The following is a 17,534-nucleotide window of genomic DNA, read 5'->3' as shown; positions in this document are numbered from 1 at the left end:
GGGAAGCACAGGGAGGATGGACACACCTTGCACAGGGATGCAGAGGGAGAAAGCCCAAGGTCATGCTCTGCACAGGGATGCGCAGGGGGGATTCCCAGGGACATATCTGGCACAGGGAAGCACAGGGGAGATGCCCAGAGAGACAGAGCCTGCACAGGGATACCCAGGGCTGTCCAGGAACACACCACACGCAGGGATGCCCAGGGAGAATTATCCAGGGTGGGACCTGCTACTGGCTGAGGCTTATAGCCAGCAGGAAAGGAGGTGATCAGCCTCCCAGGGGGAAGCCTCTTCTTTCTGGGTTCCTCCCCTCACCGGTAATCCACACATGAAAGGAAATGGAGATGCCTGAGGTCTGGATGTGAGGACAGGGAATGGCTGTGGGCTGCCTTGCATGTGGGACAAAACAGTCGGGAGGATGGTGTGGAGGAAGAGGCATGAAAAAGCCACCAATGTCCCAAGACTCAGCTCTGTCCCCTCTGCACCGAGGAACAGAGAAAAGCCGCTCCCTGTCATGGGAAGTACCTCCCTGCACATAATGCTGCAAAGGAACTGGGGACCCAAATTCCCAGCAGTGGAGTTGGGAATCACTGGGAGACATGAAGGAGCTGAGGTGGCACATGTGAAACCCCTTAAATTAGCCTTAGGAGCAGGGAAGAGGGCTGGGATTTAGGGAAATGGGATGGAGCAGGGAGCAGAGCCTGTCAGCACGGGAGGATTTTGTGATAGCAAGCGAGCCGGCAGTGGGTGGAATTTGCTGGCTGTAAACACAAACTAAAACACGCCCAGCAGGAATGAGCAAACAATCCCAAGGCGAAACGTGCTTCCGGACAGTTATTATCCTTGCAGCTGTTGTGGCCACACAAACACAGCCAAGAGAGGCTGCGAGAGGCACGGGATGCAGGGGAACACATGCTGGGGGTGAGGACAGAGCAGGAGCAGACCTTGCTCTTCTGCATCCCATTGTGCAGCAGGGCTGGGAAGGAGGACAGGGAAAAAATATGGAATGAGCAACAAGTCTTGCTGGCCAACCACGAGAGTTGGGTACCCTGCACCTGGCACAAGGGAGCCCCAGGCTCTGGCAGTGCCCTGGCAGTAACTGTGCCTGGGAACTCTCTGCTGTGTCCCCCAGGATCCTCCTGGCACCTGGAGTGCCAGTGCCTCCTGCTCAAGCAGCCTCTCAGTGCAAGGGTTTCTCACAGCAAGGACAGGGAGGGATGGAATCTGCTGACCATCACAGGGACAGGGATGGATTCTGCTGACCATCACAGGGACAGGGATGGATTCTGCTGACCATCACAGGGACACGTGTGCTGGCCCAGAGCGTGTCCAGGGCTCCCTGCCTGCACAGCCAGAGGAACAAGCTCTGGGCACTGCCCTGGCAGCAGCGGGGTGATGTGAACAGCTCATGTGCCACCAGCAGCCCCAAACTGAGCAGGGTGAATCCACAACCCCCAAGGCCTCACTTTGCAGCCCACCAGCCAGTTTGGGGCTCAGTGCTGGAGCAGACTGGGCACTGCAAGGATCAGTGGGTCCATCTCCCTGCGCCGTCCTGAGAACTGGTGGCCAGCTGGCCACAGCCTGGGGGCAAAGGAGAGTAGTGTTTGCACCATGAAGCAGACAAGGAGGGGAATTTGCATACGGACAGAAGGTAAGAATCCCTCTTCCTTTCCTCCCACAGCCTGAGCACCAAGATCATCCTGCCCTTCTCCAGCTGAAAGAGGCATCTGCCCCAGAGCTGTTCCCTGAGCTTCTTTTGGGACAGAATCATGGGATACTAGAATGCTTTGGGTTGGAAGGGACCTTAAAGATGATCTCGCTGCAAACCCACACTCCCTGAGCAGCTGCCCCCGCTGCTCACCAGGAGCTCGGTGCCACGTGGGTTAAGCAGGGGAGAGCCAGGTCCCACAGCCGCAGGGTGTTGGCTCTGCCCGGGAAGCTGCAGCAGGAGGTCTTTTGTTCGTGCAAAACCTCCACCAGCGGGAAGGTCCCTCCCGGCTCTCCGGAGCGCTCAGAGGAAGCCGTCGGGCCCCATGGGGGTTGTTGCCATCTGGGAGGGCAGGGGCTTTTGCTGGAGAATTTGTCCCTCCCGGGCCCTGCTCCGTGAGACTGTGTGACAGACAGTGACAATAGCAGCGGCGTGCCAGGGCCGGGCTCAGCCCTTCCACCCCAAATCCCAGGGCCCGCAGCGAGCGGAGCTGAAGGGCAGCAGCTCCTTTGCCCCTGCCTGGCCCGCGGGACAAAGGCGCTGGCACACACAAAGGCAAGATATTGCCTCCTCCATCCCATCAAGGGCTACTGCCAGAAGCATGGGGAAGGAGAGTGGATGGCTCGGGGCAGGGAGCAGGGCTGCCCTGCCAGCCCACGCCAGGGTCCCACAGCTCCTCAGGTGGGTCCTGTGGGCTGGAGGAGCAGCACTCCCCCCAGCCCGGGGCACTGTGGCAGCTGCAAGAAGCAGCAATAGCCTCACACACCCTGGGAGTGTCACCCAAGTGGGTTTTGCGCCTTTACCTCTGGGTTCCCTGAGTTGTGTTTCCCCCCTTTTTGGTGCTGCCAGCCCCAGGGTCTGCTTGCACCACGAGGGAAGAAAGCCACGAAGATGGGAAGTCCTCTGTGAGAAAGGATGAAAACACTTTCACAAGGTTCAAGGGACCTGAGACCCTGAGTGCCATCACGATGTGGGATGAGAGTGGTCAAACTGGGAAGGACCAGGGTGAAACTGGGCCAGGGCTCCTGCCACCAGGAGCCTGCAGAGCCCCAGGGGTGGTGAGGAGACCGCAGCCTCTGCCTTCCAGCTCTGTGCACTGCCTTTGCTCTGCCTTCCAGCTCAGCAAATCCCATCCTGGAAAAGATAAGGAATCCTTTGAACCCCAGAAGAAGAATCCACAGAGCTGCAGCCTGGACGAGGCATATGGGCCAGAGGAACACCCACCCTCCCACTGCCATGTTTTCTAGCCACCCTCAGCTGCCCTTCAGGAGTCTCCTTGGACATGTCTGCTGGGGAGGCAGCTACGAGCACACCCGTGTAAACAAGGAAATATGTTTCTCTGCAAAGCTCCGGTCACCAGAGCAGCTCATCCAAAGTCCAGCTGCTCGAGGTTTATTACCCAGTGCTTTGTCTCTGTTGTTCCCACTGCCACTCGCTGTGTTTGTCAGGTATGTGTAGAAAAACAAGGTCCAGGAGCCCTGGAGACAAGACATGGAATTACAGTTCACCAGAAGGAGTGGTGAGCCCATGAACTTTGCCTCCCTAAACACTGCCCTGCTCTAGAGGGCTTATAACCCTTCCCAAAAGTCCTGCTGGGCCAGGCTCAACCCTTCTCCCTCCAAACACCAAACTGTGAGGTTTCTAAACACGCCTGGCTCATTCTGATTAAAATAATCATTCAGGAGATTTGTTTTTCCTGCTGTATTTACATCTTGGTGGCTACAAACCTCCCTGTGCCACCTCTCCCTGTGGGTTGTCTTGACCTTGTAAGAAACGAGCAGTCACCTCTTGATATGTCCCACCACCACGTACAGCTATGCTCTCACTTGGATTTAGGCAGTGAGATATATAGAACGAGAAGGAAATCCCCTGGGCCCTGAAATTCTCCAAGGCTTGGAGAGGCTGAATGGTTGGTTGTGTAACTCCAGAATGGTTACTAAAGAACACGTGGAAAACGATGACTAGCTCTGGACAAAACCAGAGCAATTCCTGTCCATGCAGCAGAGGCTGCAAACCCCAGTGATCAAGTGCATTACCTGCCTGAGCTTCAGCCATTTAATCCTCAGAAACACCAGCAAAATGCCAGCCAGGGTCAGAGGTGTTCGTGAACAATCCACTCGCAGCCAGGCTGAACCTCTCCAAACTGCAGCAAACAGCCCAGAACCTCCGCTCAGGAAAGGTGGAGGCGGCGGGAGCCGGCAGTTCCCTTCATCTTCTCCCTGGTGTCATCAGCTCCGGCCACTGAACCGCGTGTCTGTGCCTGCTCACCCTTAGCAACACCACTGTCCGCTCTGCCGGGCCCTGCAGCGCCTGCCTGGCCGCGAGCTTTCATCTGCTGCGGCCATGCCGCGCCCCAAAGGAGCCTTCCACGGCGCCGGGAGACCCCGGCACCTTCCAGAACCTTCCCTCGCTGCTGCCTCTCCCTTCAGCTCCCGTCAGCGATGCACGGACACGCTGCGGCTGAGGGAAAAACGGGACCAGGAGGGGGTGGGCAACCCGCCCATAGTTTATTAGCGTGGATGGAGGGCGAGGGGGCCAAGGAGCTGCTGCTCCCCCGCCTCTCGGGCCGCGGAGCTGCACGGCAGCTACAAGCCGAGGGGTCCCCACCAAACCCCCGTAGGCTGCAGGAGGGTAAGGGCAGGGCCTGCGGGGGTTCACGGTACCGAAGGGCAGCGGCGGCGCTCCCCGCGGCCCGGCCGGGCCCAGCGCGGCCCCGCCGCTCCCTCACGACAACAGGAAACCGCACGCGGCCGACTGTAAACACCGCCCGCGCCCACGTGACCGCGCGGCCCCGCCCCGGCCCCGCCCCGCCCGCGGCCCGCCCCCGCCGCCCTCCCATTGGGGGCCGCGCCGTTGTTGACCATATACGGTCAGGTACTACCAAGCCGCGGGCGGCGGTTGGCCGGCCCCGCGCGTCACTCAACGCGCGCCGAACGCTCCGCAAACAAAGCGGGGCCTGCTGGGAGTTGTGGTCCGGGCTGGGGCAGGGCGCCGGGACGGCGTGGTGAGCGGAAACTACAAGTCCCAGGGACGCCGCGCGGGCCGGGCCGCGCCGCCCCGCCCCGGGCGGCCGTGGGCGGGGCTGGGCGGGCGCCGTGAGTCAGTGCCCGGTAAACATTGGCGTGAGCCGCCGGCCCCGCCGTGCTGGCGGCGCCCTGAGGGCGGCGGGGGCCGGGGCCGGGGCCATGGACGAGCTCAAGCACCAGGTGATGATCAATCAGTTCGTGCTGGCGGCCGGATGCGCCGCCGACCAGGCCAAGCAGCTGCTGCAGGCGGCCCACTGGCAGTTCGAGGTGAGGCCGCCGCCCCGGTACCGGCCCCGGGCGGGTCCCCGCGTGGGGGCATCGCGGGGGGTTCGCGCAGCGTGGATTGGTGCTCGGCCTTGCGGACACGCCGCTGCCCCCCCCGCCCGCCCACACGCGCGGCGGCGGCGGCGGGGCGCGGACCGGGCCCCCGGGGGTGCCCGAGGGAGCGTGGGCGCCACGCGGGGCGGGGGATCGGGAGGCCACGTTGCGCGGGGGGTGCGCAGAGAGGGGCTCGCAGCCTACCGGGGCCCCACGCCGGACCGCGGCCGGGCCGGGGGCGCCGAATCCGCCGAACCCTCCTCCTGTTCCCCCCCGCCCCCGCCCCAGCCCTCCCGCGTGGCCGTGGGCTGGAAAACCCCAGCGCAGCCTTTCCCACGGCCCTGCCCCGGGGAGTTTGAGTTCTCGGGCAGCCGTGGGAGAGGAGACTTTGTAGGTCAACGCTTTTCTGGCTCCAGACGCCTTTTTCTCTCGCTCGCGGGCGGGATACTCCGTGACATTGACAGGGGTTAACGCCGCGCGTGGGGCGGGGGGCGCCGGGGGAGCTCCCCGGTGCCTTTCGGGGTGCTCAGCTCCTGCGAAGATCCCCGGACCCGAAGTGCGGGGAGCAAAGAGCAGTGCGGTGGCCGTCGCCAATAAATTGCTTTCTAAATAGGATTTTTCCTTGTCTTCTGCAGCTCCCTAGGCTGGGGCTGATGGATTTGACGCTAATGGCACCTCGGTAATTGAAGTGTCTGTGCTGCGCTGCGGGAGCAGGTCTGAGTCAGGCTGGGGAGCAGGAGGCTCCGTTTGTTCGTCCGGAGCACCTCTCCTCCCTGCCGGGGGCCGCTGCCCCGGGTTGTTCCGCTGCCCCGGGTTGTTCCGCTGCCCCGGGTTGTTCCGCTGCCCCGGGTTGTTCCGCTGCCCCGGGTCCTTCCGTAACGGAGCAGCGGCCGGGTGGACCCGGCACGGGCGCCGTCCATCGCCGTGCGGGCACAGCATTCCCACACGCTCCGTCACAGGCCAGGAGGCACCCCAGAGCGAGCCGTGCGTGGCCGGGGAGCGCGGGGTGGGCTTGCAGGGCTGTGCGGAAGAGCGGGCCGGCGATCCCCACCGCCGTGCCCGGTGAACGGGAGCACCGCTGCCGTGGGATGTGGTGCATGTGTAACGTGCTCCGGCGTTTGTTTACTAACACAGCCTGACAGCGGCCCTCTGGGACAGGCGGGATCCTCTTCCACCACCTCCGTGCGTGTCGCAAAAGAGCCGGGGAGGGATGACAGAAGTTGTAACGTGTCTTTCAAAAGGCTTTTTTGCAGAACTTTGCCACCGTTTGGCGAGTTGCACAAGTACAAACAGCCGTCTCCTGCCGGCTGGGCACTCACATGACTCAGAGGAAGCTGGGCTGTAAACAAACGCTGCCGTTACCATGTTCCCACTCACTTTTGGTGCAACGGTCAGATAATTCCCTTTGCAAAATGGCCGCTGGGCACGGCTCCTTCTGGGAGCCACGCTGGGGAGGGATCACCTCCCGACCAGTCCAGCCTGCTCTCACCTCTTTTCTAGGATACTCCCGAGGTTTTTTGTTATTCCAGTGCAGCACCCGTTTGCTGGCTGGTCTGCATCTGCAGTGAGTATAAATCGGGGGAGTTCAGGCAAGTTCAGTACGAGGGAAGGCAGCATAAATTAACCATCTCCTTGGAGTCAAAGCGCTCCTCCAGGGGCACGCGTGAATGCGATCAGCCTGCTTGTACCTGAGCATTCTGCTCCTGCCTGTAAGGCCACCACGGGGAGAGAGGTGTTCTGCACAGGGGAGCCTGGCTAGCTCAGTGGCCCAGTGACACACAGCAGGAGCTGTGTTGTCCCAGCTCTGTGCCTCTGTCCTGGCCAGGGCACTCCTAGCATCCATCTGCCCTGCCCAGGACCTTTCCTTTATGGGCAAGTGTCCCACTTGCTGCCTGTGACAGCCCCTGGGTGTTCATCGCCAGCAGGAGGGACAGGGAGGCTGCTGTGAAACATGGACAGCTTTAGGATGCTGGTGTTTTGGGACCACTTCCTTGGGCTTGGGCTGCTTTTCAGGCTGGCTGCTCAGGGGCCATTGTGTGTAGGAAGGTGGAGTGAGGGCTGCAGAGCGGATTTGCCCTGTGTGCGTCTTTCCAGCCCTGGTAGACCTGGAGTTTTTCGGGGGCGGAAGGAACATGATCCGGGACAGGGAGCAGGATGGGAGGTCAGGAGAACATTTGGGATACAGTCACCGTTGGCTGTGGTGTGAGCTGGTCAGTCTGTCCCATACTCAGGGGGTTGACTGAGGAGCCTTTTTTTTTTTTTTTTTTCATCCCATCTCTCCCTGGGGAACAGGGCAGTTCATGGGTAGGGTGTGGATCACCTCTCCCACTGGCTGTGACTCCTCTTCTGTTTCCTAGGGACCCTGGGCAGGCTTTCTCCTGTTGTGCCAGCTCTGTGGGCCCTTCCATGCCTCCAGGGATGGCTGCTGTGGGTGCCAGCTGAAATGGCACTGCCAGCCCAGCCCTCCAGCAGCTGGAGCAGTGCCATGGCTGATCCCAGGGGGAGGTTTACAGGCTCAAGAAAGCAACTTGGAGTGTCTCTGGGTGAAGGCTGGCACTCAGCCTCCAGGGCCTAGCTTTTTGGGAGAAGCCAGGGAGAGCAGCTCCTCCGTGGCTGGAACCCAGCAGGTTACCAGGCAGACATTTCAGAGTTTGCAGTCTCACATGGGGCTGGGCAGTGGATCAGACTCCTTCATTGGTAGAAAAATTATTTGGCTTTATGTGCTCATTGCCCTTGGGGCTGTTTGGGAAGGATAAGAAGAAACTGCTTCTAAAAAAACCCACCCATTCCTTCCTTTTCCTGGTGCTAAGAGCCTCCATTCAGTGTAGGGAGGTTGTGTGTGGGGAAAAGAGGAGGAGCAGGTGTCTGGCTTCACTCACTGTGTCCATGGCTGGATTTCACTTCCTCTTATGTATTTACATTTCATGAAGCCTCTTCCTTGGTGGTTCAAGGACAGGGTGCCCCCAGGGCTGCCCCTGCTGCTGGGTGCCCCATGCGGGCAGGGCTCACGCCTCCAGCCACCCTCTCTCTGACTGAGTCACCCCAGGTGCCTCTTGGCACCCTGGCAGAGTCCCTGTGTGATCCCTCTCCTCTGAAGCTCCTGGTTTTGCATCCTGGGAGGGGGCACAGTGGCCTGGTCACCTGCTGAGCACGGCCAGGCCGTGGGTGTGGGGCTGCCCTGCTCCCATGCACGCCAGGGTGACACAGGCAGTGGGGCCTTAGGTCCAGGGTCAGAGCTGAGCTGGGCTCGGGCTCCTGCTCCAGCAGAGGAGCCTTAATGGGCTTTGCTGTTGCACCAGTCACGGTGGCACTTGTGACGCTGTCTGGAGACCAGGTGGCATCAGTGGCTTCGGTTACGTGTGTGTCCCTGCCCCCCGTGGCACCAAGGGGAGCGTGGGGCCCTCGCTCGCCCGGCTGGGGCTCTGCAGCTCCCTTGGGAGGTGACTGGAGGTCGTGGGCTTTGTGCTGGGCACAGGGGCTGTTTGTGCTGTGCTTGGAAAGGGGCAGATGGAGGGGAACAGACACTTTTAGGCAGAGGGGCCTGCACTGGCAGAGTGCTTCCTCTGCCCAGTCACAGCTTTCATCCCAGCGCTGGCAGGGATTGGTGGGCAGCAGGGACCTTCTCTGCCACTGTCTGCCAGTGGCACAGTCCCAGATATGAGGCCACTTGGAAAACAGGAGCACAGAGCAGATTTAATCAGTTTATGGTATCTGGCTGTGCCCACACCTCTGCCTGTGTTTCCCGTTTGGTGTTACCCCCTCTCTTATCACGATCTGTCAGCGATAGAGCCTTGGGTGTTGACGTCCGACCTCACCCAGGACAAAGGGTAATGTGGCAGGGGGTGTCACTGCCACAGAAATGTCTGTGTCTGACATTTCCTTAATTCAGAGCTGTGTGCTGTCCTGTCCAGAGCTCTTTCCAGGGCCACAGACCCTATTCCTGCTGCATGGCCATCTCTGGGATCCGGTGGGTCCTGCCTGCAGGAGCTGAAGCTCTGAGCTCGCAGCGTGGCCAGGTGCAGAGTTCAGGTGCTGTGTTATTAAATGCAGCTATTGCAGGGAAGAGCCTTGCCAGCCCAGCTATTGCACACTCCCCCCGTGGTCTGGGAGCTGCCAGACTCTGCAGCAGGAATTGCTTCCCCCACCCAGGTCTGGATCATTGTTTGCAGACTTTGCTCTGGCTGCCACCTGGTCGTACCAATAGTTTTCTGCTGTTCAGCCAGGAAACCATAAACCCCTTCTCCTTCCCAGGGCCTTCCAGCCTGGATGTTTGGGGCAAAATTAGTTTTCCCATTGGATCAATGAGCTGAGCTGACTTGCTGTCATTCATCCTGGCCCTGGGAATGACACAACAGCATGCGGACACTGGGATGAGGAGCATGGGTGGTGGTAGGACTGTGGCTGCTGCAGTTGAACAGGGTTTGGTACAACCTCCCTGTGCTTTTTCCAGGCTTTTCTGCCTTCCTTTCCCCAGCAGCTTGGGTAACCCAAATCCCTGGCTTTAGGAAGGGAGCAGAGTCTCGGGTAGTGTGGCAGCACCCGGTCACAGTCCCGGGCCTCACACCCCAGAGTGGAGACCTGAAGGCCCTGGGGAGAGGCCTGAATGGAACTGAAGGGGGCTTTCAACCAGAACTGAATCCAAACAACTTCTCTTACATTTCCTCAAGTCTAGCCTTGATTCAGTTGAAGCCTGGAACAGAACAGGAGTCACCATCATGGAATCACAGAATGGTTTGGGTTGGAAGGGACCTTGAAGATCACCGCCCTGCCATGGGCAGAGACACCTTCAACTATCCCAGTTTGCTCCAAGACCCCATCTAACCTGGCCTTGGACACTTCAGGGATGGGGCAGCCACAGATTCTCTGGGCAACCTGTGCCAGGGCCTCAGCACCCTCTGAGTAAAAAATTTTCACCATTACTGCATCAGCTGTGCACCCCCAAACCTCCTGCTGCCTCTGCTCCTCCCAGACCTGGGCTGGATGTCTGCCCTCCTGACCATCTTCTTCCCCTGGCCTTCCCTACCTGCAACCCTTACAGTATGTGACATATTTATCAGACTGTTGCTGGTTTTAACTGGAAGCTACAAAACAATGTCAGTCTCTATCATGCTGTCTGCAACTGAATTGGAAATATTCTGGCACATGGGGTGGGCACCTGCTGCAGCCCCTGCCCTGGGGATGTCCTGGTGGGAATACGAGGACTGTGATCATGTCCTGTTGAAGACATGCCTTTAACTGGTTCCTGCTGGGGTTGGATTTGCTTTCCTTTGTTTCCCAGCACACGGTGGTTGCAGAGCATTATTGTCAGTTGGGAAACACCCAGCAGTAGCTGCTTCTTGCAGGGATGGTGGTCCCAAATACACATGGCTGCCACCTGCCCTGGTGTGAGCAGATGGCAGGCGCAGGTCCCTGCTTGGGGACAGGGAGCAGCTGTGCCCTCAAGGCCCCCCAGGGCCTGTTTTGGATCATCTTTGGGGTCTAGTAGTGTGCAGGGGTGAGGTGGGTGCCTAGTTTGGATGCTGGTGGGTGCCCAGTTTGGATGCGAGTAGTAACATCATCTTTCCCTTTTTTCCCCTTCCTTTCAGACTGCCCTCAGTGCTTTTTTCCAAGAAACAAACATCCCCTACAGCCACCACCATCAGATGGTAAGTGCATTCCCAGCTCCCCAGCTCTCTCCCAGGGCAGAGCACCAGCTGGCGGGTGCTTCAGGCTGGGGCTCATGTCCAGCTTGCTGCTTCCCAACTCCAGGAGTGCAGGCAGGGGGGTCTGGCTGGGCACTGCCAGAGCTGCCTGCCAAGGAAGGTTTTCCTGGAGAGCAGCTGGTGGCATAGCCTGCCCTATGCAGTGGGACAGCAGAGCCCTGCAGGTGGTTTGGGGCTGTTCTTCCAAAAGGGATAGTCTGAGAGAGAACGTTTTGGGCAAAGCCAGTGGTCCACACCAGCCCAGCATGGCAGAGAGAGCCTGGAGGAGCCTGAAGCACTGACCTGTGTAAACACACTCACAGATACATGGTGCTTCCCAGCCTGCAGCAGCCACACGCACAGGTCCTTGTGTGCTCGCTGGAGCGAGCAAATTCCTGGAGCACTGCCGGAGCGTGGTTCTGGTGTGGCGTGCAGGGCATCTGGAGGTGTGTAAACACCCACACGTGGGTGCTGCCTGCCTCTGCTCTCTTCCAGCTGTCCCCAGACTCGGTCCCTTAGCTTTCATGCCCTGGCAGCCCGTAATCTGCTTGGGCAGATGTGTCTTAAGGATTTACTGGCTGCGGTGGCCTTGTTTGACTCTCCGGGACAATTGGGGATTTGGAGCGTGCAAAGTAAGTGTCCAGCAGGGCTGGAGCATGCCCATCTCCTGGGGGATGGGAGCTGAGCCTGAGCCTTGTGCCCACAGAGCCAGAAAGCTGCAGGCCCAGGGTGGCACCAGTGGGTTGTGGAGCAGAGGGGGTCCCCGACTTGGCTGGGCACAGGGGTTCCTGTCTGGGCCCTCTGCCAGAAGCTCTTACCACAGCATGAGCCTTCAGACCCTTAAGTAGAACTGCTCATGGGCAGCAAAGTCCGCAGAGCGCAGGTCTGCTGACAGCAGGGGGGCAGAGGGGTCTCATGCCATGCCCTGGTGGGAGGCAGAAGGTGGGGACTCCCCTGACCCCGTGTCTCCTTCCCACAGATGTGCACTCCTGCCAACACGCCGGCCACGCCGCCCAACTTCCCCGATGCCCTCACCATGTTCTCCCGCCTCAAGGCTTCCGAAAGCTTCAACAGCAGTAGCCCCGTGGCCTCCATGGCGACTTCCCCGCCGCCCCCGGCCCCGCCGCTGCCCCAGCACGGGGCCTTCAACCCCGCCTGGCCCACGGCCTCGCCGCCCGGGCAGCAGCAGAGCATGTGGACTCCGGCCGCGCCGGCGCAGCCCGCGGGCTGGCCAGCCGCCGTCTCCCAGCAGGCCAGCGCAGAACAGAAGGCCAACGTGACCATGGAGGCAGAGAGATGAGGCCGCGGCGGAGAGCGGACGCGGCGGGGAGCCCTGCGTATAAATATATATTTTTTTTTTCTCCCCCCCCTCCCCAAAGAGGAGAGGAACTCTGCTGCCAGCGCGTCTGGCGGCCACCGAGACACATGAGCAAATAGCTGCCTTGCATGGGTTTGGTTTGAAGTAGTTTTTACTTGTTCTCGAGCTGAATGGAGCTCCCCAGAGACAGCGGGAGGCTGCGTGCGACCGGTGCTGGCCTCTGCCTGGGACCCTGACGCTGCCAGACTCTTGGGGAGAGAGCACCCCCTCCTCTCTTGGGACACCGGAGTTTGCATGCCAGTGACATTTATGGAGGAGGTCCCTTCCTCAGGGTCCCCTGGGCCACCCCACCGGGCAGAGTGGGTTGTGCCTGAGTGTTTCCCCCCATCCCTTGGCCCCGATCAACTGGGTGGGGGGCAGACACCCCATGAGGTTTGTTTTTTGTAAGGGGTGGAGAGAGCAAGGGCTGTTCCTGCACCACCACAGTCTCCACCCCACACACACCGTCCTCACTGGTGAGCAGGGCTGGGGGACACCGGCTCTTGGGGAGGTGTCTGGCCCCTCGCCCAGCCCCAAATGGGGAGCAGGGGATGAGCACTGGTAGTTCAGCTGGGCCAGCACACCCTCCCCTCAACCTCCCAGGATGGGGTTTGCCCCAGGGCTGTTTTGCATGACACAGTGTAACCCTAGAGACTGGGATCGTTTTTAACCCCTCTGTTCTTTTCTCCCGGCGGCTGGAAGTCTCTCCGGATGCGCCGCAGCCGCTTGCAATACACGCTCTTCTGCTTTGAACCCCGTGTCTTTGCTTGGTTTGCAGCAGTGGCAGGACGCAGGCAAAGCTGCCCTGAGCCTGGAGTGTTTCAGAATTCCCTCTCCCAGTGGCTCAGTGCATCCCAGGAGGGCTGGCTGCATCTCCAGCTGCTCCAAACACCCCATTCCAACCATGCAGTGGCTGCCAGCTGCTTTTGGCCAGGTGCATCCAGGGCTCAGCCCCAGAAGCCCAGTTTTGCCACATGAGCTGTAGCGTGAGACCCCAGCAGGCAGGGCTGTGCTGAGTCCTCAGGATCCCCTGTGAAATCCACAGGTCTTGGGTGTTTTGCTGTGACCTGGCTCCCCTCTTCCCCAGGTCCCTTGGAGGTTGCTGTCCTTGCCAGACCCTTTCCCAGCAAGGCTGTGCCCCTGCACTCCCCAGTCAATAATTAATTTCAGTCTCTTATTTGTGTTGCTAAAATAAACAATGTAGGAGGGATAATTTCACTTGGGGTGCCTCTTGGACAGCTTGGGCAGGGCCTGGGAACAAGAGCTGGAGCTGGGGATGGCCCTTGTGAGCTTCCCTGCATGGAGTTCTGCTGGAGCTGCCACCCTCAGTCCTGCCCCACTGAGATGAAATGGGCCAAGCTGGTGGGCCCTGGAGCAAGCTAGGGCTGTGCACCTTCTGTCCCAGCTGTGGTGGGTACATCCAGGCCAGTGTGGAGTCTTGCTGGGAGTGGGGATGGTCTGTGAGGTGGGGGGGGGTGAGCACAGAGCCACCCAGGGCACACAGAGAAGGGATTTGTCCCCAGCCTTGAAGAGAGACAACTGCCTAAGAAACACAGGTGAAGCCACAGGGAGACCTGGGTGGTTTGGAGGGGAACGTGCCTGTGACTGTCTCAGGGCCACCAGGAGCCACAGGATTAGAAAATCATGTGCCAGACCACATCTGACTGGTCATCTGACTGGTCAGAGAGCTGATGGGGACATGGCACAGCCCAAAAGAGTCAGACTCCGGATGCCTCATGTGTCCCCAGGAGCTCAGGGGAGGCAACAGAGGAGGGAGCATCTCTGGCCTGTGGTGTTACCCTACTGCAATGAGTGGGTGCCAGGGCAGTGTGACCCCAACTCCACCAGTTCCCCAAGGCCAGGCAACACAACCTGGGTGCACGTGCCCCTCCCCAGCCCCCCATGCCATTTCACAGCCCCATGGCCAGCCTGGACACCTGTGAGCTTGTCACCAGCCCCCAGGAGCCTGGGTTTGTCACCTGCACCTGCAATGCACAAGGATAAACATGGGGCAGGACACCCTCAGCAGCTCCCCTGGGAGTGCTCAGCAGCAGCTCTGCCCGTGTGGCAGGGCTGGTGGCCCAGGGGACACTCAGGACAGCCACCTGTGTGAGTACTGGGGGGTGCAGCACATCCCTGCGGTGTGCCAGCAGCAGAGCTGGGGGGATCTTCATTGCTGAAGGGGGAGAAGGAGAAACAGTACAGGGGGACAGCCATCCCCTGCTGACCCCTGCCCTGCCACCACCCCACTGCCAGTGCTTGTTCACAACACCCCAGCCCTGCTCCATCAGCACCTTGTTCATACCTGGGTGCTTCACCATCCCACCATCCCCTGACCTCCCGTCATCCTCCTCAGAGCCACCCACCATTGTTTGTCCCCAGCTCCACCAGCATGGCACGGTGACAAAATCCTGGCCCACTGAGCTGCTTCTGAGTGGAGAAGTGCCAGGTCCAGACAATCCTGTACCCAGCCTGGTTCAGGCACCAGCCGTGGCACAAATGGCTGCTGAGCTGTGCCTGGAGTCTCTCCTCACCTGGGTGTCCTTGGTGTCTCCCCACAGCTGCTCTGCAGCTTCCTGCAGCCTCATGCACTGCTCCTGCAGCTGGCCCAGCACCCCCCTGCCAAAGCCCAGCCCCTGGGGAGGACATGTGGCCCTGAGTGAACCTGGGTGGCTGCAGAACCTAGGCAAGGCAGGGAGGTGTGTTTATGGTAGCCCCAGCCCCAGAGGTGGCTAGTGAGAACATCCTGAGAGATGCCCCAATGTGTTCCTGGCGAGTGGGATGTGGGGTTGCAGCCCCCAAGCCTTTGGGCAGCACCTCCTGAGACCATGGGCAGTTGGGCACCTTCTACGTCCTGCAGCTGCTTTATCTCACCCAGCACCTTCTCCAGACAGGCAGCCACATCCTCCAGGTCTCTGATCTCGCTGAAAACAGGCACCAAAGCTTTGCTCTGGGCAGTGCCAATTCCTACAGGCCCCCAGCAAAGCAACATCCCAAACCTGGGTGGGCTTATAGTGGAGACCCCCTGGCCCTGCCACCAGGCCCTGGGCATGGCCAGCACTGGGGGCCACAGAGGACAGTGACCACGTTCCCCCCAGCCACGTCAGTGCACGAGGCAGAGAAACAAGGGGGCTGCCAGTGGCCTGGGGACTCACATGGGCTGAGCGTGGCCCTGCCATTCACCTGGCAAAGGTCTGGTGGCACAACCTGGCACAGTGGCCTGGCATGACAGAAATGTCTCTTCCAGCAGAGCTCTCATGTGGCTGACAGGTCCCTACGGCCTCGTGCTGCTCCAGCAGTCAGCCCAGCCTGTGTGGGGCTTTGTGGGCCAGCCCTGCAAGGCCTCAGGACTGAGCTCCCAGCCTTCTGAAACCAAACAGCCCTTGAGGTTTTGGGGAGAGAGAAGAGCCCCAGCCATGCTGGAGCCAAGGACTTTTGCCAGCAAAGGAGCCTGGCACCTGAGAGCACCTCAGCAGTGAGCACCTCACAGAGAGAGCTCTGGTACAGCTCCTGAGACAGCTCCACTGTGACCAGGAGAGAAATCAGTCCTTCCACCCTGCTCCAGGAGGGAGAGCTGGGCAGCCCCTGGGATGGGGCAGGAGACTCCAAACCTTGACACCACCCCCAGTGCCATCCCACCCCAAGCCCTGTGGGTCTCCCAAGACATCAGAATTTTAGAGGGTAAAATCCTACACTGCAGGAGGGACAAGAGAAGTGGAGGTGGCCAGGACACTGGGATACCAGGGGTGGGTGGCTGCTCCAGTGGCTGTGAGGGTGACATGGACCCAGGCAGGTCAGTGCAGCCAGAGCAGCCTTTTAGGAGGCTTCAGTGCATTTTCCATAAGGATTTGTGAAAGATTGTCATCCCAGTCACCTCATGCATCTGTGCCATCCGTGTGGGTCTCTGGGGAGCCCAGCCTCTCTGCAAAGAGCTCTCCAGTAATTGGCCCAGCTCTGCTGCATGCATCTCCTGGAAATTTGTTGCAGTTGGGAGCCCTCAGCAGTGGTTTTCAGGGAGCAGACGGTGGTGATCATTTGCAGCATGTCTGTGACCTGAAGAACATGGGTTTGACTGCTGATACCATGTCCTCCCAGGCATGGGGATATGGAAAGAAGGGAAGCTCAGAAGTGTGTGGAGAAGACCAGGGCTTGGAAATGTTTCTCTGGGACCTACAGCATCAGCCACATCTGACCAGCCCATAGTGGTGCCCATGGAGTTCCCCCAAACTGAAGTGAAAGATGTCCAAAGGGGACAAATGTCCCAGCTTCAGCTTCATCACACTGGCAAAACGCTGTCGCCTTTGCTCTGTGGCTGTGCTCAAAGCCAAGGTCACAACATGTGAGGTGGGACTGGCCTGGGGCTGCCAGGTCTCACATGGGATGAAATGCTGAAATTGCTGCAGGCCAGCCCCGTGCTGCCTGTGGAGAAGACAGGAGGCCACCACAATACGTTCTTGTGCTGCAAGGAGCGAGCGAGACAGATATTTCTGATCTTACCTGCAGCATCTCCCACTCAGAGTCTAAACTTTAACTTGGTGCTGTGGCAATGTCTCCCACTAGATTGTGCCTTGATGCGGGGACAGCCTGCCTGTCCTGTTGTCACCTGTGGCTTGGCCACTCACTGTGACAGGGAAGAGAGAAGAGGAGCCTGCAAGGCACATGGCTGTTCCTGCCTGGGAAGTGGGAGCTGTGTGCTCCAGCCCAGAGTGACCCCAGGCAGAGCTGTCAGGGCAGGATGGGACCCAGCACACCTAAATCTCAAAGTATCTCTGGAGCCCTAGGGGCAGGTGAGAAGTGACTGTGTCTGTGTTAGAATACTGCTTTTTTAACTAGTCCCTGCAGTGCAGCTAAGACCACTGGAGCCAGATAGGTGCCTTCATGGTTCCACAGGCTCCCTGGTCCTGAGGCAGCCAGAATCCATGGCATGGGTATGTCACTGTGTGGGACAGGACATCGGCCAGAGCAGGGCATCATGTGGGGCATCAGCTGGGACACCTGGTAGGGAAAGCACCATGCACAGGACAGGGAAGACACTGCTCCAGGGAGAGCTCAGAGCCACTTCCAGCACCTAAAGGGGCTCCAAAAGAGCTGGAGAGGGACTGGGCACAAGGGGATAGAGTGTCAGAACAAGGGAGAATGGCTTCGAACTGCAAGAGGGGAAATTAAGCTTATACAGAAGAAACTCTTCCCTGTGAGGGCGGGCAGGCCCTGGCACAGGGTGAATTCCCAGAGCAGCTGTGGCTGCCCCTGGATCCCTGGCAGTGTCCAAGGCCAGGCTGGACGGGGCTTGGAGCAGCCTGGTCTGGTGGAAGGTGTCCCTGCCCAGAGCAGAGAGCCCTTCCAGCCCAAACCGTGCGGTGACTCCCTTAGTCCGTGGCTCCCCGGAGCTGCCCAGTGCAGCGGCAGCAGGCTCGGCCCGGCCGGGCCCGGCCCCCGGCTGGCCC

At 59.8% G+C, this 17,534-nt stretch overlaps 1 protein-coding gene across 1 annotated transcript; it reads left to right on the top strand.

Moving 5' to 3' along the window:
* Positions 1-4,734: 4,734 nt before the first annotated feature.
* On the top strand, positions 4,735-12,843 carry UBALD1 (UBA like domain containing 1; the record flags this gene model as incomplete). The annotated part of the gene is made up of 3 exons (XM_053957868.1): positions 4,735-5,001; positions 10,638-10,697; positions 11,713-12,843. Coding segments are annotated over 3 exons (648 nt in total), but the record flags the coding sequence as incomplete, so codon positions are not given.
* Between the last annotated feature and the right edge of the window lie 4,691 nt (positions 12,844-17,534).

Source organism: Vidua chalybeata, chromosome 16, assembly GCF_026979565.1.
Source record: "Vidua chalybeata isolate OUT-0048 chromosome 16, bVidCha1 merged haplotype, whole genome shotgun sequence".
Lineage (NCBI taxonomy): Eukaryota > Metazoa > Chordata > Aves > Passeriformes > Viduidae > Vidua > Vidua chalybeata.
This window is presented reverse-complemented; position numbering and strand designations above follow the sequence as displayed.